The sequence below is a fragment of the Coloeus monedula genome (assembly GCF_965178545.1).
Source record: "Coloeus monedula genome assembly, chromosome: Z".
Classification (NCBI taxonomy): domain Eukaryota; kingdom Metazoa; phylum Chordata; class Aves; order Passeriformes; family Corvidae; genus Coloeus; species Coloeus monedula.
The window spans coordinates 7,087,635-7,109,384 of NC_138822.1; the positions used below are offsets into that span (position 1 = coordinate 7,087,635).

The 21,750-nt window shown below is 39.2% G+C and overlaps 2 protein-coding genes across 6 annotated transcripts in view; one reads left to right on the forward strand and one right to left on the reverse strand.

Annotated features, from left to right (window-relative positions):
• The window catches only part of IFT74 (intraflagellar transport 74), a gene marked incomplete at its 5' end in the record, with an annotated part of 35,746 nt that extends 31,201 nt beyond the window's left edge, over positions 1-4,545 (reverse strand). Inside the window, 7 exons of the mRNA XM_082301121.1 lie at positions 621-682; positions 1,643-1,702; positions 2,150-2,210; positions 2,377-2,475; positions 3,261-3,309; positions 3,826-3,961; positions 4,405-4,545. Of these exons, the coding sequence (XP_082157247.1) occupies positions 621-682; positions 1,643-1,702; positions 2,150-2,210; positions 2,377-2,475; positions 3,261-3,309; positions 3,826-3,961; positions 4,405-4,545 (608 nt within the window). The remainder of the gene's footprint in view (positions 1-620; positions 683-1,642; positions 1,703-2,149; positions 2,211-2,376; positions 2,476-3,260; positions 3,310-3,825; positions 3,962-4,404) is intronic.
• Positions 4,546-5,387: 842 nt separating this feature from the next.
• PLAA (phospholipase A2 activating protein) lies at positions 5,388-21,622 on the forward strand. 5 transcript variants are annotated; one of them, XM_082302078.1, is made up of 14 exons: positions 5,388-5,581; positions 7,902-8,095; positions 9,452-9,552; positions 9,636-9,756; positions 10,084-10,251; positions 11,269-11,404; positions 11,904-12,073; positions 13,546-13,703; positions 14,781-15,000; positions 16,086-16,154; positions 17,713-17,784; positions 18,616-18,717; positions 19,323-19,487; positions 20,907-21,622. In XM_082302078.1, the coding sequence occupies exons 1-14, from the start codon at positions 5,433-5,435 to the stop codon at positions 21,470-21,472; spliced, it is 2,391 nt and encodes a 796-aa protein (XP_082158204.1). In that variant the 5' UTR covers positions 5,388-5,432; the 3' UTR covers positions 21,473-21,622. The 5 variants fall into 5 exon arrangements, with proteins under 5 accessions (XP_082158204.1, XP_082158205.1, XP_082158207.1 ...); XM_082302079.1 differs by having other exon boundaries at positions 7,911-8,095; XM_082302081.1 differs by lacking the exon at positions 18,616-18,717.
• The last annotated feature ends 128 nt before the right edge of the window (positions 21,623-21,750 follow it).

A 21,750-nucleotide genomic window follows, 5' to 3' on the forward strand; every position in this document is an offset into this window, starting at 1 on the left:
TGTTGAAAACTGCAGTATTAATGCAATGTGACATTATTAACTGGTAAATTGGTTGCTTCGGATGGCTTACTGGTACATAAAGCCTCACTGCTTTCACTGGCAATGAGCAGGATCATATAGCATTCTCCTGCACCCCTCTTGTGCCTAAATTAACTATCTCAAAAACTCACCCTCTCAGCCTATCACTACACAAGCCATTCTCACAAAATTCTTACTAATTCCTATTGCAAGCATCTCACAGTCCTCATCTTTCCCTCTACACAGCCTTACCTTACCAGAAAGGCAAAGGTCTAGTTCCCACTTCTGCTTGCTTTCTTCACTCTGCTACAACACAACAAAATTTCCAAAACTTGACACCAGATTGCCAACAGACAGGACTCTCCATTGCCATCTAACTCTTCCTGAATGACATGGTAATTTGCTTCAGGGGAGTAACTGGAGTTTAACACTAGGAACTCCAGCTGCAACCTGGCACTAACATATCATCTTGAAATTGTTCAGGCATCACTTCTGATATGCATTGCACTGTTAGGCTAACAGGTAACATTTCAACTTTCCCAAGCTGAGATAGGAGAAATTGAGTTATTCAAAGATGAAAAACATACACTTAATGTACTTACACTTGTCTTTCTGTGAAAATTTTATCCATACTCTGGGTGTCTCGGTCATTCTGAACCTTTAACTTAAAAAAAAAAAAAAAAAAAAAATTGGAGCACAACCAAGTTTGTAATAAATCATGGAACCATACAGGTCGGAAAACACTGCTAAGATCATCAGGTCCAACCCTTAACTCAGCACTGACAAGCTCACCATTAAACCATATCCCTAAATACGGCATGTACACATCTTTTGAATACTTCTAGAGAAATTGATTCACTCACTATTACTCTGGGATCTATTACTGAAACACTTAGCAAAATACCTTTAAAACTACACGGACAGGACGAAAGGCATTCTTCTCTCTATTACACAGACATTGTATCTTATTATTCAATCAAATGCAAGGAAAAAAAAGTTGTTTTGACCAAGAAATATTGAGGTAATTTTTCAAGTTATCAAAACAACGTTTACTGAAACTGGTTTCTTTTGCTTATGGACAAATTGATCATAAGAAATAAAATACGCCACTCACGCCTTAACACTTAAGAGTACGTGTTAGAAAATAAAGAAGGAAAGCAAAGGAAGAACAAAACTCATTAATTTTGTGATGGCTATGTCAGAGACCTATTTACTATTTTTTACACTGGAGACATTTAAAAGGCTGAAGACAAAAGAGAACTTAATGTACAGAAGACCAGGCAGCTTTGCAAGGCAGCATAGTCTACCTAAATTTACCTCTCCTAAGACTAGTGTCCTGTGCTCCCCAAAAATAAAAAAGATATTTTAACACTCATAATTTGGGTTGGGATAACACCCCTCTTAAATTTAAATCACAGAAAACTATCATGGGGCTGTTAACACAACACTTCAGGCAATTGTCTTACTGCTAACCTGTTGCCAACATTATGAATAATTTAACTGGAAAAAAATGGCTAAGTTTTAAGTCAGTGCTATGCTTTGTTAGATATGTCAGACATTCAAAGCACCAAGAAAGTGACACACCATTTCACTGCTAAAGTATAGCAAATATTGTAATTCTTACCATATTGTAATCACGGATCACTTCTGCCATATCTGTACTGGTGTTAAGTATATCCAGAACCTGAAACAAGACAGAATTCCAACCTGTTACTGCTCTCATTTTCTTTAAAAAAAAAAAAAAAAAAAAATCAGACAAAGGGTTCATGAAAGCACAGCAAATTTCAGCTATTGCAAATGGAAAAAACATGATTTGGGAATCTGAATAGATTACATGTAATTTTCAGGAATAATCATCATCATATGTAGCTGTTCTAAGCACTGAAATATTACACAGCACAAATTTCTTAAATCCATATGCAGATGCTTCTCCTAATGTATAGTACACTTTTTGTTTTCCTCTGTTTCCATCTCTTTCCTTTCCAATAACTGAATAAAGGCAGTGTTAACCAGTATATTTTTACATAGAAATGTAAAAAAAAAAAGATTCCAAATGAGGCAAAAGCAGTACAAAGTTAAGTAAGAGAATAAACGGGATAGCATTCAGTATCAAAATTTGACAGCAGCATACCATGTTGTAGTCTGCTAGTTGACCTTGAAAATCTTTGATTTCACCAGCTAAAGCCTCTGCCCTAAATATGAAACAAAAAGTCAAACTTCAAATTATAAGATTTGTATATGTAAAAATAAAATAATGAAAAAAAAAATTATTCACTGATTCCTTGAAGCCTGCCCAATACTTGAAAATAGTCTTTTGACTTAGAAAGTTAGCACTGCATTAACTGCAATACATCTCACCGTTTTTCATAGGACAAATAGACAGATTTCTCTTGCTTGTACATTTCTACTTCTTCCTGCAGCTTGTTAATTTCTGTTGTAAGTTCATTTGTTTTACTTCTGAAAAAAAATAAACAAAAAAGAATCATCAACATGTGGATGTACAACTAAGGCACAGGCAGAACAGAAAATATATTTTACATTAGGAGATTTGAAATTAGTATCTCTCACACTGCACTTTGTTTCAACTCAGCATTTCTAAGAAGAGGTTAAGTGTGGAAAAAAGCAAAATTGTTGTATCAGATAAAGTCCTAAGTAGTTGCTGGAAAACCTTGGTATGAAATAAAATGTTTTAATTAGCTTTTTGTCTCTGCTGGTAAAACAGATGTGGACAGAAAAAACCACAGTATAAATTCACAAAATGTGGGTATCATCCATACTTAAAATGACATCTTTTAGGACTAGTTATTCAAAACTGTAATATGATCAACTGCTAAAATCCTGCATGCAATAGTTTGCACAAGGTCTTGTGTTTGTCATTGCTAGCTGAATGCATAATCCAAGTAAGCCACCTGAAATGTACAATAAAAAATCTTTAGTTTGCAATGCTACTTCTGACAAATGGAGCTATCAGACCTAACAAACATTAAAGGTGGAAGCTCAGAATCACTGACCCCCCCCTTTACTAATGCTGTGTGAGAGCATTTAATTTATTATGCCTAACTACAAAACCTCAAGGGAATCTACTTCCTTTCTTCCTACAGAATATCTATATACAAAATAACTTTCACTCTTACAGCAGCACTCTTCTAACAGCTCACTGTAAGTGAACACCACCTATTGCATGCTGTTGTCAAGCTTCAACTCTGTGTCTGAAAAGGAACAGACGTGTTGTTAAGACGTACCTCAGCACCCCAAGGTAGTATGTTTTATCCATTATCTGTCTCTGAGGACCTGATAAAAGAGAACAATATGATATTTTGTTAAAAAAACCCCCTAAGTTAGATGAACTGTAAATTAGGAAAACAATCTGCAAAATTTACAGTCAAAAAAATTACAACTAATATAATCTAGTGTTCTTAAATAGATATTATCTCATTAAAAAAAAGGAAGATATTTTTAGACTGCTGCAAAGAGAAACATTACTAATACAAATATATGAATAGTTACTACATAATAGAGTGTTTCAAGCATTCTGCAGTGATGGAAGAAGACACAATAATCTTGTTCTATTCTTTTGAATTATTTTTAAAGACAGCTCAGTTACAGAAAAATGTTTATCTTCTTTGGTTGCCAAGAGCAACGACAATAAGAGGAACGCTTTAATTTTCTCTTTCTTTTTGCTGCTCTTTTTAATCACAGCTCTTCACTCTGAAATTTTTACAGTGATGAAAAGCTTTCCTATAACAACCTAAATATTCTTTCAAAATGTTTGCAGACAACTGGATGGCTATTTTCAGTACAAAATACCTTTCATTGCAGTTTTTATTCCACTTAATCCCTGTTGAGTCACTGGACGGTCTGCAACTTTAACCTGAGATGATAAGACTCCTCCAGGAGTCAAAGAACCACCACGAGAACCAGGTCTTGCTGTACTAGGAGGCATCTATTAAAAAAAAAAAAAAATCTATGAAATCTGAGTTATTACTTTATTATCCTGAAGCAATTGCCAAAGCAATCAAAAACTTCAGTTAGTCTCTATACTCTTTCTGTAGGAATCTTTCAGCATTTACATCTCTTCAGGGAAGCAAAGCTTCAGTCGAATGTCTGTTGTAGAAAGCAAGGGATTATCTTTGAGCAACTGTTCATTGTTACATCTATCTGCAACGTTAATGCTATTCAGGTCTCCGAGGTGAACTCTGGATGCTGCACCTCCCTGACCCCCTCCAAACAAGGTTAGCAAAACTTTATACAAAATTGAAATATTAAATTCTTCCTAAAAAAGAACTTCTCCTCACTCATGGTACTAAAAAAACAAGAAAAGATTAGCAAAGAAAAAGGACAAAAATCTAAATATATCAAAATCAATGATAATATTTTCTAACATACCGCTGTTCCTATTCTGCCTGCTGATGGAGTCCTTGATGAAGAGGCAGGCCTTGACGAAGAGGCAGGCCTTGATGAAGAGGTCAGCCCTACTCCTGCTCTTGAAGAAGAACGAGCTGTGGGAGGTCTGTTACTGCTGGCCATATTCGTTTGCTTTTTAACTTCTCTCTGGCAAGAAGAGAAATCATCCTTTGATTTGCACAAGGTCCTTGAACTATGAGAAACAGACTCTTTAAAAAATAACTCTCATTAAAATAAGTTGAGAGGAGTTGGTTTTGGTTTTTTGTTATCCGCAAAGCTCTTCCTTACTGGATGGTACAAGACAGCGGCAGGGCTCAGGAAGGACCACGTATCGTCCAGGAGTAAGCTGGGGCAGCAGTCTCTTTTCAGTCCTTAGTGAGCCCTCAGCTTATTCTTGTGGCACTTATTATTTCAGTATCTGAATGCAAATCTTTAATGAAACAAACTGGAAGCGAGCAACTGCTGCAAATACTCATTTCGGTTATCTACAAACGGTCCGTCAGCCCTCACCCGTCACTACGATCCCAAACTGCGCTATGTCTGACAAACCCCGGCGGCTTTCGCCACCCCCGCAAGGAGCCCGTCCCAGCCGGAGAGGAGAGGAGAGGAGAGGAGAGGAGAGGAGAGGAGAGGAGAGGAGAGGAGAGGAGAGGAGAGGAGAAGAGAGGAGAGGAGAGGAGAGCCAGTTCCCCGACCGCCCAGCGAGCCTCGTCCCCTCACCGCGGCCCTCGACCGCCATCAGCCGCCAGGCAGCGCCGCCGTATCGCGGCAACCACCCGCAGGGATATCGCGATGGCCACAAATCTCGCTGCAGACTGTCCCCGCTACCGAAGACTACGACTCCCAGAGGGCTTCGCGAGAGAAGAGCCGGAACACGACAACCTGCGGAGCGCGGTGCCTGCCGGGATAAGAAATCTCGCGTTGGCCCGGCGGCGCGCCCTGTGACGGCACTTCCGGCGCGGCTTCCGGTGGTGGCGGGGCCCGTGCTGTGTCAGGTCGGCGCTGCCGCCATGGCGGGTGAGGGCAGCACGTTCCGGCTGCGCTGCTCCCTGCTGGGGCACGGGCAGGACGTGCGGGGCCTCACTCGTGGCCTCTTTCCTGAGGGCGGCTTCGTGTCCGTCTCGCGGGACAGAACCGCGCGGCTCTGGGCCCCTGACGGGTGAGTGCTGGGCCGCGGCGCTGGGCGGGCCGGGCCGAGCGCTCCAGCCGGCGCTCCGCAGGAAGGAGAGCGCGGAGATGCCGCCGCAGGGGCTCCGCCTGTGCCCTGCCCATGCCCCGCCGAGTTCGTCTCAGCAACCGAGTTCTTGTCGGTGGCTGACGGCAGAATGGGCGGGGCCGGGGGAGGTGACGGGCGGTGAGAGCCTGTTCGCAGGAGGCGTTCGTGATTGGCATTGTCACTTGCATAGAATCGTGTTAAGGGTTTAGAAGGTACCTTCAAGATCAGCCAGTCCCAGTCCTTCAGTCGTGGGTAGGGACAACTTTCACCGGAACAGTTTGCTCAGAGCCCTATCCATCCTGGTCTTGAGCACTTCCGAGGATGGGGTATCCACAACTTCTCTGGGGAACCTGTTCCAGTGCCTCATCACCCTCACAGTGAAGAATTTCTTCCTAAAGTCTAACCTAAGTTTTCCCTCTTTCAATTTGTGCCCATTAGTTCTTGTCCTGTGACTACAGTCTATGAGAACAGTCCCCTTCCAGCTTCCCTGTAGGCTGCTTTAGATACTGGAAGGTAACTGTGAGGTCTCCGTGCAACCTTCTCCTTTCCATGCTGAGCAGGCCCAAGTCCTGCATGCCTGCTTTTGGGGAAGGTTGTATGTTTTTAAGCAGTTAGCTGTACACTGATGTTGTAGTGTGTTTTGGAGATGCTAACAAGGTCAGTAGTTCTAGGCATCCTTTTTTCTAGGTGGTACTAATGATGTTGTTTCCACCTCATGCTATTCAGTGCCAAAGTAATCCTGCTAGGTAACAGTGCCGTGATTTTGACAGTGAGGCAGTGTGCTTTGAATGTTTAAAAAAACCCCATCCTTTCTTAACCTTGCTAAACAAGCTTCTTTAAATGTAAAATGGAATGTGAACAAAAAACCACAAAAAATTAAACACACGAAGACATTAAAAAAGGAAAAAACAGCCCAGCATTAATTTTTCTGATATTCATGTTGCACAGGGTTGTCTCGTACTGAATTTGTCTAGTTGAATTCACAAAGTGAATTTTTCAGCATATTGCCCTGACCAGAAGCAGTACTGCTAAGCAGTGGTGGAGACGCTGGTATTTCTGGAAGCCACAGGATGTATCTCCTCCCGTGACTATAGTTTCGTATTGTGAACTGTATTCTGAAGCTGCTGGGCATGAATATTCTTTCCGTTGCCTTCACGTGAAATAGAAATAATTGGTAGATTTGCTGAGTGCTTACATGTGTATTGATCTCTGTAGCTCTGTAATTGAAATGAAGAAAAACTAATCTCATTAAGTGGGTCTTATTAAGTCTCTCATCACAAGGGAAAAAACTTGTTAAATGGCACAGAAATTTGCATCACGAAAGGAATTTTAATTCTAACCCATATTTTTTGAGAACTCTATGAGCAAGAAGACATGAGTAACTTCTTTGGAGTCATAATGTGGTTATTGATTATCCTTCTCTGTTTTGAAGGCTCAGGGAATACAGTAGTCAGGGTTTCAGTGGGTAGGCACCCTGCTGTATGCTGTTTTGATTTAGCTTTTCCAAGAAGAGATATTGCCTTATTTGTTCTAGGTACTTTAAGGGGAGAAGATGTTTTAGTATTTAAAAGAGTATCGTGATTTCCTTACATTTTTCAAGCTTGCCAAACATGAGGGTGTGAAGGATAACAGTATGATATCATATGATAGGTTGTGTTTTTTGAGGGTGGGGGAACAAACACAGGAAAACAAAACAAGTACACGTCACCACAACCTGCATGTTTATTCTGTGGGAATAAGTAGCTTTTTCCAGTTAGTGCTGTAACCATTGAGGTTGGCTCAGGGTGAAGAAATTAGGGTGCTGCTCGAGTCAGTTATAATCTGTTTAACTGTTGTTCCTCTACAGTGCTCCTAATGAAGAGCCAGTGAATACATTTGGCAGGCAGTAAACTTCATTTATGTGCTCTTACTTTAGCATGTACTTGGATATACATTGGAGTTTTCACACAGAAAAAGATGCCATAAAGACAAATTGTAGCTATTTCTGATCAAATTTGGCATAGTGTTTGCCAGTGAGCATGGAAAAACAAAGTTCTTCCAGGCCTATCATTGCACTGAAAAATAAGTGGAAAGCTTTAAATTTTCTGTACCGGGGAGGAATTCTGGGATGTAATTTTTGTCTTAAATTTTTCATTCTTTCTAGGCTGTCCATAGTATTTATTCAGCACAAGCCAAGCATAGTTACTAATTCAGGAATTGTAATTTTCTCAAATAAAGTACTGTTTTTGTCATGATTCTGAACTGATTGTCACATATGTTTAAGTCTTGACAGGGGTTTTACTGAGATGCATTGTATGAGTGGCCACTCAAATTTTGTATCTTGTGTGTGCATCATACCTCCGAGTGACCTCTATCCTCGTGGGCTGATTGCAACTGGTGGCAATGATCATAATATTTGCATTTTCACAGTTGACAACCCAGCTCCTCTTTACATCCTTAAAGGTCATAAAAACACAGGTATGTAGTAATTGTATGTTGGAGTTTTTACATAAACGTTAATGTGATTTATTAGAAAGGAAATAAAGTTGAATTTATAAAACTCAGTTTTGATTTATTTGGTATATTGATGCCATGATGACTTTTTGCCTTTTCTTTTATACCCCTTTTATACCTTTTTACAACTTCTGTATTTCTTAGTGTTTTTTTTTAGCCTACATTCTTGGACTTGTTTATCAAGCTAGGAGACTAAACATTTTAGAAGCTTCATCGTTAGAGATCTATATGCCCATCCAAGGGAAGGTTCCTTGGGGAGGGGGGCTCATTCAAGCCTCTCATTGGGGAATCTTTGATAGATATATTAATTAGTAAGACCTGTAATGACATACCAGATCTTTTGTGTGGTATGCATTAAGGTGCATTCGACCTGGATGTGTGCACCTAAGGATCCTTAAAATAAATACAAAGGTAAAACCCCTTTTTCCCTTCTAACTGTGTTTGACTCTTGATTTTAAGACCAGGAAAAGGCATCAATATAATGTAGCAAGGTGTTTAATTATGGCCTCTGCACAAAGGATTTTATAATCTTAATTTATGCAGTGACCATTCATTGCAAGGACTTGCAAGTTTATTCTGATGAGTATTTGAACTTTCTCTGTCCCAGCAATTCACAGAATGATTACCCTTTTGTCAAGAGTTGCATTTTTATCAAGCAGTTAGTTCAGTTCTTCATGTATTAAGCTTAATTTTTTTTGTCAAAGATGATACAAGTAGAAGTCAGCTTCCTAAAGGAACTTCCTCTGCCCATTATGTTACTTAGATGGGTATTTAATATTAATTGGTGCTTTCAATATATAGCTTTACACTGTGTAACTGGAACATTTGAAGATTATCTTCTTACTGAATTTTGAATGTCACCACAGTTTTTTGGTGGTAGTATTTTGCCTTCCAAGAAGGTGAGCTAAGTATTTTTTGTATGAAATAACTTCTTGAAGACATAAATTAATACCTGTTGATAAAACTTCTTCTCATAAAAGCTGCACCTTTGAATTAATTGTGTGTCTTGACTAGTTGTCTAATCTGTTTGTCATCATATTCTAGTCCAAGAGAAGAGATCTGTGGCTTAAGAGGAAATTTAAAAAAATGAATGGCAAAAACATTTCAAAGTTTTTTAACCTAAAATTAGGAGAATTTTAAGGAGCTTCTTTCTAGGTTGCAATGCAACTACAGTTCACTTAATTCTTCTCTAGACTCCTCAACACTAAATATGCTATTAATACCAAATAAATCCCCTTAAATGAATCTCTTGAAATTGCTGGCATAAGATTTGTGGCAGTGCTGGGTACTTGTCAGTTCTGACTTGAATGTTCATTCCAGTTTGCAGCCTTTCATCTGGGAAATTTGGCACATTATTAAGTGGATCATGGGATACAACAGCAAAAGTCTGGTTGAATGACAGGTGTATGATGACATTACAGGTAGGAAGTTCCTCTACATAATTATGATATAAGTACTCTGAATTTGATTCTGACAAGTCTTAACAATGTTGGGTTTTTTGCAGGGTCACACAGCTGCAATATGGGCAGTGAAGATACTTCCTGAACAGGGATTAATGTTGACTGGTTCCGCTGACAAAACTATAAAACTGTGGAAGGCAGGCAGATGTGAAAGAACATTCACTGGTAAATGTTGCTGCAGTTGATATCATTTCACTGGTGTGATCTGTTCTTGTCAAAAGAGAAAAAACATTAAAATCTTATAAAAGCATGGATAAACTGAACAATATTTAGGTAGGATTTTTAAAGTCCTAAAGTAGTTGTGGCCCAGAAGCCACGTGACTTTAAAAAAAACAAGATTTCTTTCAGAGAACTGTGAGCAATTAATTTATTTTTTCTAACTGCTCCCACAAAGTTTTGTTGCCTGGATTTAGATGTGAGCCATATAGAAGGGGTATACTACTGCTAAAGGAGACAAGAACTGCATTAATATTTTTTCTTCCTTTTGTAAAGGACATGAAGATTGTGTGAGAGGTTTAGCAATTCTCAGTGAAACAGAGTTCCTTTCCTGTGCTAATGATGCTAGTGTTCGAAGATGGCACATCTCTGGCGAGTGTCTGCAGGTGTATTATGGACATACAAATTATATATATAGCATCTCTGTCTTCCCTCGATGTAAAGGTAGGATTCCTTTTTGACTGTTAGACAACATTTTTCGAAATGAAGTGTCAGGGTGTGTATTCTGATGTTCTGTGGCACTGCCACAACTAAAGAACTCAGGTAGCATTTAATTTTTTTCTTACACCCAGAATAAATAGATAAAAGAAGATACTGTGATTGACTCCAGATTGCACCACTGTCAGACTTGCTCTGGCATTATGTGGGATAAAAGGTCCTGGGTTAGGGCTAATTGAAGGCTTAAGTAAAACTTAGATGAAGCAGTAGGCAAAACTATTGTCTTAGCTGCCACCTGTATATCAGTACTGTTTCAGAGTAGTAAAATAGTAATGTGTGGCATGCCAGTTTGAAATAACGTATATTTAGGTATTTCCACAACGTGCATTATAGGTACTTAGGTTAAGAATTTTATATGTGAGGCTTAATTACATTTGTTTTCAGAGTTAGAGTTTAGAGGTTCAGAACTAACTGTTGAGCCAGTTGCAGAAGAAATTCCAAGTCAGTGACCTTTGTGTGGTGTGTGGGACACTTGCACGTTTGTTCAGCAGGTGAAGTGCATGTATATGAGTTGATACATATGTTGTAGATCTCCTATGCCTTAAAATTCCTCATTGAGGAGTTTGTAGACTTTTGAAAGTGCTTTGTGTGTGTTTTCTGAAAAAGCAGGCCTACCTTCCAAAACTCAATTTAAAACAAATGTGAAAGTGTGCAAGTATAGTGCAAGATGAAACAGTGATGATTACAAAATTGTTTAAGCCCTTGAAAGGAGGAAGGGATTTTCTTCGTCTTGGGCACAGTTTCATTCACTTAATCTGCAATTTATGCACTTTGGTTTTTTTGAGAAGACAAGTGAAAAGTGGCTTTCTTTTTGCTCTCTGCTTGTAATTGAGAGGAGTACTAAATTGCAGAAAGGTTCTTTTACTGTTACAATTTTTAGCTACCCAGTTGCAGAATGGCATCTAGTATCATAGTATGCTAAAAAAAATACTTTGAAAGTTTTTTCTATCTTTTTATTTTCAGATTTTGTAACTACTGGAGAGGATAGATCTCTTAGAATCTGGAAACAAGGGGAATGTGCTCAAACAATCAGACTCCCAGCTCAGTCTGTATGGTGCTGCTGTGTGTTAGACAATGGTGACATCGTAGTTGGTGCAAGGTATCCAAGTTTTACTTACAATATATTTGTAGATCCGAATCTGACAATCCTTGAGGAAATTGCCAGCATAACTTTGGATGTCAGTTTCATTTAAATTTAAAAATACAGCCATCAAAGTGTGTGTGTGTTAAATTTAGACATGTACTACACTTCATCCAAAATGATTTTTTATGTCATTCACAGAGGTAGAGCGAATTCTTTGGAAATGTAGTAAACCATGAATAGACTTGAGAATAAATTTAGCAAGCACGGTAAAAAGGACCCTTTCGATAGGCATATTGTATCTTGATTTTAAAATTATACTGAAGACAGGGTTACCTGCTTGATTCCTTCTCTGTGTGGTTTTAGTATGAGAATGAATTCCTTTCATAACAGTAGTTGGGAGGGGTAGTTAGACATAGTGGTGGTTTCATGTGATGTAGAAGTCACCATTAGAATTTCTGCAGTCATTGTGATGTTTAAAATAGTACTTCTGTTTGAATGTTTTCTTTCCATTCAGTGATGGAATTATAAGGGTGTTCACAGAGTCCTTGGAACGTACAGCAAGTGCTGAGGAGATTCAAGCTTTTGAAAATGAGCTTGCCCAAGCATCCATTGATCCTAAAACTGGTGATTTAGGAGATATCAATGCTGATGACCTTCCTGGGAGAGAACACCTTAAGGATCCTGGTAAGTTACTGTATTTCTGTCATGTTAGAGGTGCCTCCAAATCTTGGTTTGAGGTATTGAAACTTCTGATAGTTTCCAAATTTAAGGCTTTAATCCCTTTCGATAAGGTTACTGAAGGAAACAGTTTAATTTTGCTCTACTATCCTTTCACTGATTCTTTTGGAAGCAGGACTCTAGGTTTTTTGGTTTTGTGGATTTTTTTATTCTCTTACGAGATAATTTACACAAAGGTGGAGTCGATGCTACTGTGTGGTTGAGATGTTTTTGATATGTTCTGCCAGGTGTACCAAGAGTATGCGAAACAGGTAATTTGCTAAAGGAATACTGAATTTGCAATTTTTTTCCTAATAAAAGTAGTAGATGCAAATTTTCTGGTTTAGCTTTTGACTTGAAAGATAGTCTTGATGGGCTCAATTCACCCTTGCTAGGTGCTTGAGAAGTTCTTGAGAATGCAGTAGAAGCAGTAGTAAACATTATTCTTAAACAGACAAATACTGTTTTCCAAGGTGAAGTAATGGGTGACTTCAGCCCTTGGCTGTGATCAGGAAGTGGCATAGATCTTACATCTGTATGAAACTTTGCATCTTGTTAGACTATGGGAGAATATCACCTTTCTTAATTGTCATCTCACTGGGAAGATGATGAATTTCTGAAGTACTTGACCTAAGTGTTGGTTTGGCCACTTAGTCTGTTGGCAGATACCGCTACTATAATTGTAAAATTAAGATTGCTGCTATTCTTGTTGTGAGATGTAGTATTGTGTCTGTTTTTTGCTGGGATAGAGTCTATTTTCTCCACAGTAGCTAGTTTGGGGCTGTTTTGAATTTGTGCTGGAAACAGGGTTGATGACACAGGAATGTTTTTGTTACTGCTGAGCAGGGCTTACACAGAGCCAAGGCCTTTGCTGCTCCTCACGCACCCCACCAGCGAGGAGGCTGGGGGTGCACAAGGAGCTGGGAGGGGACACAGCTGGGACAGCTGACCCAAGGGATATCCTATACTGTATGGCATGATGCTCAGCGTATATATATATAGGGGGAAGGAAAGGGAAAGGGGGGATGTTTGGAATGTTGGCGTTTGTCTTTCCAAGGAACTGTTGACCTTGATGGAGCCCTGCTCCTCTGGAGACAGCTGAACACCTGCCTAACTGTGGGAAGTGATGTATGAATTCCTTGCTTTGCTTGTGCATGTAGTTTTTGATTTACCTTTCTAACTGTATCTCAATCCCCGAAGCTTTCACTTCTGTTCATCTGATTCTTTCCTGCATCCCAGCCACGGGAGCACTGAGTGTGTCTAAGTGGTGCTTAGTTGCCATCTGGGGTTAAACCATGACACATATCTACTTAATTCCTGTGCTGTGACTTCAAGTGTTGTTGAACTGTTTTTTCATTTTTAATGCTGAGTACCATTTGAATACTCTTTTCTCCTAAAGTAAATCATATCCTTGAAATTGTTCGAACTCCTGTCTACAGGAACAAGAGATGGACAGACACGGCTTATTAAAGATAATGGGAAAGTAGAAGCATATCAATGGAGTGTTAGTGAAGGAAGATGGATAAAGATTGGTGATGTTGTTGGTTCTTCTGGAGCCACACAACAAACATCTGGAAAAGTTTTATTTGAAGGAAAGGTATATGCAAACTTTAATTCGTTTCATTATTTCCTAAATAATCAGTCTTTGTTCAGATAAAATACAGTTTAGAAAATACGTATTTGTACTTTTTTGTTATTTTTGATCTCAGAGGTAGAAGTATAAATAAGTATGATTTGTTTTATTGCTTACGAGGCACATTTTGTAAAATGAGCAAGCCAAGAGACACAAATTATTTTGGGGAAAGGTAAACTATTAGTAGAGAAATTGTCAAGTTCTATTGTATTTATTGTTAATACCTTGAGAAGTTAGTTTTAATATCCTTCCCAAAGGAATGAACTTTGTAATTTATAATGCAAGGCTTACCTAAAATATTAGGTACCAGGCCTTCTCTACCCCTTCTCTATAGTAACTATTGAACCTAAAGACAGGTAAGCTGAGCTAAAGACAGGTAAGCTGAAAAATGTTTCCTTTACTGAAATATACACAGAAAAACTTGTCAGGGTCCTCTGAGCATACCTCTGAGAATACCTCTGAGAAAGAAATACCTCTGAGATACTGATTTTCACTCTCACAGATTTTGAAGAAACATTAGGAAATCATCATTTGATAGCATTAGAAGTGTGCTTTTAAGACTGAAATTTCTTGAGGCATCTGACTGCACTATAGCTTTGTAGGGAGACAGAGGTGTCCATGAGAGTGACCTGATGCATCTTTATTTTGTAATACATGTGTACACACATTATCATGATATACTGTTTTACTCTGCTCTTCTTCAGCAGAAAATACAGGTTTAAGTCTGCTATGGTTTTAGCTGGGACAGAGTTCATATTTTTCTTAGCAGCTGGTACAGTGCTGTGTGTTTTGGATATAGTATAACAACAGTGTTATAACACACTGATGTTTTGGCTGTTGCTAAGTAATGTTTAGTGTTTACTAAACCAGCAAATGTTTACTTGCAGTCTCTCAGGATAGCATTAATGATATGTTCTTAAGTATCAGTGTTTTAAGTTTTTAGGCTTAGGTTTGGTCCCCTGTTAGACTGCATTTAATACATTTTTATGTCCAAAGTCCTGGAAGACTTCTAATTTTTTTTTATTTTTATTCTGCTTAAAGGAATATGATTATGTTTTCACCATTGATGTAAATGAAAATGGGCCTTCCTACAAACTGCCATATAACATCACTGATGATCCTTGGCTGACCGCATACAACTTCCTGCAAAAGAATAATCTAAATCCTATGTTTCTGGATCAGGTGGCCAAGTTTATTATGGACAACACTAAGGGGCAAACACTGTTGAGTACAAGTAATCAATTTTCAGATCCATTTACAGGTCAGTATTTTAAACTTAAATGATGACATTAGATACTCCTGCCAGTTTTGTGTCTTCAGCACACTTGCTAGGGATGCACTCTGACTGGTGTTCCACACCATCCTTAGTGAAGATGTGGAACAGGACTGGATGCAATCCTGACCTCTGGTGGCTACACCACCAGAGGCTGGCTTCCAACAGATGTTGTTCCACTGATCACCATCCTCTGGTCGTGGTTGTTCAGTCAGTTTTCAATCCACCTCACTATTATAGAATCATTAAAGTTGGAGAAGACCTCTAAGAATATTGAGTTCAGCCATTAACCAACCACTTCCATGTTCGCCCCTAAATCATATCGCCAGGTGCCATATCCACATAGTTTTTTGGGTGCTTCCAGGGATGAGGATTCAGCCACTTCCCTGGGCAGCCTATTCCAATGCCTGAGCACCCTTCCAGTATAGAATTTTTTTCTGATATCTACTCTAAGCCTCTCCTGATGTAGCTTGAGACCATTTCTTCTCATCCTGTCACTTGTTACTGGGAGAAGAGACTGAGCCCCACCTTGATACCTTTCAGATAGTTGCAGAGAGCAGTAAGGTCCACCTGCAGCTTCCTTCAGGAACTTAAACACCCCCAGTTCCTTCAGCTGCTTCACATAAGACCTGTGCTCCAGACCCTTCACCAGTTCTGTTGCTCTTCTCTGGACTTGCTCCAGCACTTCAATGTGTTCTTTGTCATGAGGGCCCCAGAAGTGTTCACAGGATTTGAGGTATGGCCTCACCAGGCCCGAGTGTAAAGGGACAATCACTGCCCTGGTCCTGCTGGGATAAAAGCCAAGATACCATTGTCCTTCTTGGCCACCTGGGCACATTCCTGACTCATAGTCAGGCAGGTGTTGATCAGCACTGCCAGGTCCTTTTCTGCTGGGCTGCCCCCAGCCTGTAGCTCTGCATGGGGTTGTTGTGACACAAGGGCAGGACCCAGCATTTGGCCTTATTGAACCTCATAGAATTGTCTGCCTAGGCAGACTTCAGTATTGTAGCTCTTGATCATCTTGTACATCAAGGTGTGTTTAATAGTCATTGCTTTTCTCACTCTTTGACTAGGTGCTGGACGTTATGTTCCGGGCTCTTCATCTGGATCGAGTACAATACCTGGGGCAGACCCATTTACAGGTAACCTAAAATTCCATAATCTGTCTGGCTAGCACTTAAGATATGCATTTGAGTCGTGTTCTGTTGCATGCCATGTTTAGCCCCAGACAGCTGTTCTTGCAGTTCTCTGGGGCTGTAGTGTGGAACAGCCTGGTAGGGTGGGCTCTGCCACTGGCAAAGCATACTGTTCAGTAGAGGGGAGCCATCTGCTGTCGGGTCTGGCTCATGTCACTCTGCCCTCTACAGCAGAATGGTAAGGACCTAAACCTTTTGTTTTGCCAGACTTCATATGCAAGAACAACACAAGATTATGTATATTCATAGAGGTAGTTTTCTATTTTCATTTTTTACTTATATTTTACATGATCTTTATTGGTACCATCCACTCTATATTAGATTCTGATCCTCACTGGTATAGCTATTGTAGAGTCCCCCTCACTAGTTTAGCAACCTTGTTGCAAAGACATTCCCAGTTCCAGCCCTGTGTTGGCAGACTTATCCCATCCCTGATTAGTAGCTCTTGCTCCTCAGAGAGGGTCCTGTAATCACTCAGTGCCAAAGTCTTGTCTGCAAAATAAGCCATGCAGTGAGTTGCTGACCTACTTGATGTGTCCATTTCTATTCAAGCATTTTTGCTTCGTTCAGAGTGTCAAAGATAAACCACCTGCATCCTTCATCCTTGCTCCCAGAACTCTCTAATCACTCTTGATATCCTCGAGGATGTCCTTGGCAAAACCATTGATGGCCATGTGGAAGAGTAGCAGGGTAGCAGTCTGAAGGCTAGGCAAGGCTTGGCAGTGTCTCTGTGGCATCCTGAATCCTAGCCCCCAGCAGACACCTGCCAAGTCACCAGGCCTCCTTACCCTGCAGGAAGTGACTCTGCTTCCCATCACTGCTGCTTGCCTTTATCCTTTTTGCAGACATGAGGTGCAGTCTCAGCTGGCTCTTATGCATCACTGCTGGGTGTTTGTCCTCACCAGTGCACTCACTGCCTGTTCTGCAGTTGCAGATCACAGGTAGAGCAGAAGCATTTGTGTTGTTACCAAAATTCACAGCCTTCAGTCTTCCCCATCTTGACAGTCTTTCTGTTTCCACCTGTCTCTCCTCCCTGGCTTTTGTGACTCTGTGGTCTCTGCAGACTGAGGCCTCAGTGCAAGAGAATCCACCTCCCACAGGAGAGTCCACTCATAGCCCAGGCACAGGGAGAGTCAAGGCCTGGGCTTTGCAGTGTGCCCTCCTGCTGGAGCTTGTCATGGATAAGGTATCTGCTGTGCTGAGGCCCACTTCACCTGTGGGTGCCAGAGACCATGACACAGTGTCTCCCAGCTGTGGCTCATTTAGGTTGTGAATGCCGTCATCACCAACACCCTGGCACAGGCATAGATTTAATCCTTAATGAAGTGTTGACTGCTTCTTTGTAGTTCCTTTAGTGCAGAATAATCCCTTTTAACAGTCGTGTTTGAAAACTGGTAACTAAATACAGGTTACCTAATAGGTTGGGTGACCGGTATTTAGTTAGGTAACTAATACGTTACCTCTTTACTGGTGGTGGTGTTTCAAAACTTAACATCTTGGTTAGGTGCTGGTCGCTACGTTCCTGGTTCAGCATCAAATGCAGTAACTCCAGTGGGTGGGGTTGATCCGTTTACAGGTAAGAGACAATGTCTGCCAATGAAAAATGTTCCTGATCTCTTGGTTTGTTTTTTCTCTCTGACATGAATTCTGCATTGATGCAAATTCATACTTTATTAAAAATAATGGGCAGATTGAAGCTGCTTATACTCTGAAATTATTCATAAAATAGGGATAACAGAGCCTTCCTTTACATGCAGGAATCATGCACACAGCTTTAAAATGTATGATCATAATCTGTTTGAGAGGATTACTGATCTCCTAATAGTTGTTAATCAGAGAAACTGATACAGTTAATGAGCATTATACAATATCAGCCACTAAACGACCTGTGAGTTTAAGAAATCATTATAGGTGATGATAAAAGCTTTTTGTTGCTCTTCAAAAAAAGAGATTTCAGGCTACTATTGCATGTGCCATAACTTGGTCATTTCTTCAAATCTTCTCATATACAAACACTTCCATTGTGAAAATAATAAAAATATAAGATTTCAGGGACAGAAGGCATCTTTTTTCTAAAAAGACCCTTGCCATTTTCATGTCTTAACTACAATAGCTATTGCGATAAGTGACTGTGTATTTAGTTCACATAAATGAGAAATAACTCTTAATAATGTCAACTTGTAAATTTTTACATGAGGGGAGAACAATTTGTGAAGATACTGCTTTTAGTTTTAACCCTTGAATGTAAAAATAATGTAAGGAATGACAGATATTTGCATAGACATTCAATTTTTTTCAAAACATACTTTTCTGAGCAATATCCAGCAGTAGAGAGTTACTTCTAGGACGTCATTCTATGTCAGACACCTTGGTACACCGTTGAATGCTCTGTATTGCCTTTCTGTAGGAATGAGTGCCTACCAGTCAGCTGCAGCTAAAGTTGAAAATATTTATTTTCCAAAGAAGGATGCTGTCACCTTTGACCAGGCCAATCCTACGCAGATACTGGGTCAGTGTTTTAATATCAAGGATGTTTTCTTAAATTTTTTTGAAGTAACTTGACTAACTGAGCTTTAAAAAAAACCTATCCTTAATGCTAGATCCATTTCAGTAATCCAATACTCGGTTTTTTAAATCACAGTGAAGTTTGAATATAGCACATGCCATAAACAAAACATGATCACATGACTTAAGTAAAAATACAAAAATTGGGATCACACTAAGAACATATAGTCTCTTTATTGTTTCTACTGCCTAATAATAGAAAGAGCAAAAAGGAATTGTATTTCAGTTATGAAAGCTCTAATGTTCTTATGATTCTTTTCTGGATTTTTGTCTCTATGTAGGCATTTTTTGAAATTTTTCTACAAATTCTCAATCTTTGTGTTGCACTGTTTAAGGGGAATTAATAGTAGCAATCATTGTGATAATTAAAAACTTAAAATTAGAAAATTATCAAATTGGAAAAAGTGTTTAAAAATCTGACCTCCCAAAACCCCCTCAATTGCAATAGTTCTTACTTGTTTATAAAGTGCTTTTGTAGCATTTCATTTGAGATCTCAATTTATGAGGTTCTGTTTCCAGAAAGGTGTGCCTCTTCTATTGGTATTACAGGCAAATTAAAGGAACTTAACGGCAGTGCAGCTGAAGAACATAGGCTGACTGAAGATGACTTGATAATCCTAGAAAAGTTACTGTCTGCAATGTGCAACACCTCTGCTGAAACACCTACAGCACAGCAACTTCAGACTTTATGGAGAGCAGTTAACTGGCCAGAAGGTAAACACTTGCAATCATTTTATGTGTCATGTCATCAGTACTTCACCATGAAAGAAAAGTCTTGTCATGCTGTATGTTACACTGAGTCTGTCCCAAAGACTTAATAGCCCAAGTAGAAAACAGAAGATGACTTAAAGGTGCTACCAGCAGTGATCAGCTGCAGGGGCAAATTTGGTGATTGGTTGTCAGATATTATTGGCACAATAATAAACATAAAGGAGAAACTTGATATGAAAATCAGTTATGATTACTTCATTAGCAAGGCCATCCTCAAAAAGGTGGGAGACTTGTTAGGGAGTAAGGAAGTGTGAACTTGGGATCCTAAGATGTTACCAAATGAGAGATGAAATTATGGAGATAAATTAGGGGGGAAAAAAATCAAAAGTGGCTCCTATTTAATATGGTAGAGAAGAAGTTACTGATGCTAGGCTACATGATCAAAACTGCATTAGTGAAATGACATTCTGGAAGAACGCAAGTGTAGGTGATATAATTACATTTAATAATGTATTATCTGCGCTGATGGATAGGAAAAGCTGTTTTGGTTGTTATGGCACATTCTGGAAATAAACAACTGTTTGCCTATACAAATATCTAAGCATGGTTAAAATGAACTGCTTTCTTAAAATTACAGTTAAAGATTTACTGACAGGAAGAACATTTTAGTATTAAAAATTCATGCTAATTATATAATATCACATAATCAAACTGTTTTGCATAACGAGGAGCTGGTGATGGCCAGTGTCATACCTTCCAGGCTCTTTGTATTGTACAAAGCATTAATTCTGAAGATTCTGTACATCTGCATGAAAAACATCAATAAGTAGTTGGGCAGGTTCAGCTTTGATTTTGTTGTAAGCATTGGATACCAGTAGTAGATCCAAGGAGCCAGATACAGTCAGAATTTGGGAAAGGAGGGACACGCTAAGCTTTCGTTTCCTTACAATGATTTCCAATTCATCAGTGGAGGACATATTTTTTATTTTCTTTTCCTGTTTTGTAGCTATACTGTACTGTAAGTTACGGAATGAAGACAAAGGGAGATGCTGTCTATGTAGAGGTGTTCAGTCACTGAACTTTCAGCTTTCAAAGACAGTTTTGGATTAGTTATATCTTGTGCTTGCCTTCAGTGCTATCAATAAGAGATTTTAGAAAAGATTTTAAGATTTTCTGCAAAGCACTATGTTAATCCTAAATTAAGGCTTATGGCTTTTTTTATGATAGTTGAAGCATTGCTAGAATGGATTTGTCAATATTTGTCTTTATGAATTTCAAACAATTTATGCTTCTACTTGAAACTGTTACTGGCTGTTTGCAAAGCTGCAGGGCTAAGAAGGTCTGTGTCTGAAAGAAACTCAGTGACAAATTTACATATAATGTGGTATTAATACTAAAATTTTGTTTTGTTTTGTTTCTCAGATATTGTCTTTCCAGCTCTAGACATTCTTAGATTGTCTGTCAGGCATCCCACTGTGAATGAAAACTTCTGCAGTGAAAAGGAGCACGTGCAATTTATCATCCTTCTCCTTAAATTTCTGAATCCTAAAGGAAAGCAAGCAAACCAGCTGTTGGCACTTAGAGCTCTTTGCAATTGTTTTGTCAGCCATGCAGGCCAGAAGCTCATGATGGAACAGAGGGATGAAATAATGACACAAGCAATAGAAACGAAATCAGGCAATAATAAGAACATCCACATTGCGCTGGCCACGTTGACATTGAACTATGCTGTATGTTTACATAAAGTCAACAACGTTGAGGGCAAAGCTCAATGTTTATCAGTAATCAGCACAGTTATGGAAGTTGTTCAAGATCTTGAAGCCATTTTTAGACTGCTTGTGGCTCTTGGGACGCTAATCAGTGATGATACAACTGCTGTGCAATTAGCTAAGTCTCTGGGAGTTGATTCTCAAGTAAAAAAGTATGCCTCTGTATCGGAACCAGCTAAAGTAAAAGAATGCTGTAGGTTTGTTCTTAGTCTGTTATAATCATTTTTCTTAGCACTTGGAAGACAGTGTATGCAGAAAAAAGATGCTTTTGTTCATATTTTATGTCAGACTATACTTGGGAAAATACTACGGATTAATTACACTTGACTTGTTGCAAGATACAGAGAAAATAAAACTTTTTTCACTGTTTGTCATTGGCCTGCTTTTCTGAAGTGATCAGTGCACTGGAACTTTGCAAGGAGTCCTGGCATTGCTCAAATAAAAATAGATCACCAAGAAGTAAAACCATATCAGTACTTACAGGTCATCCAGACAGA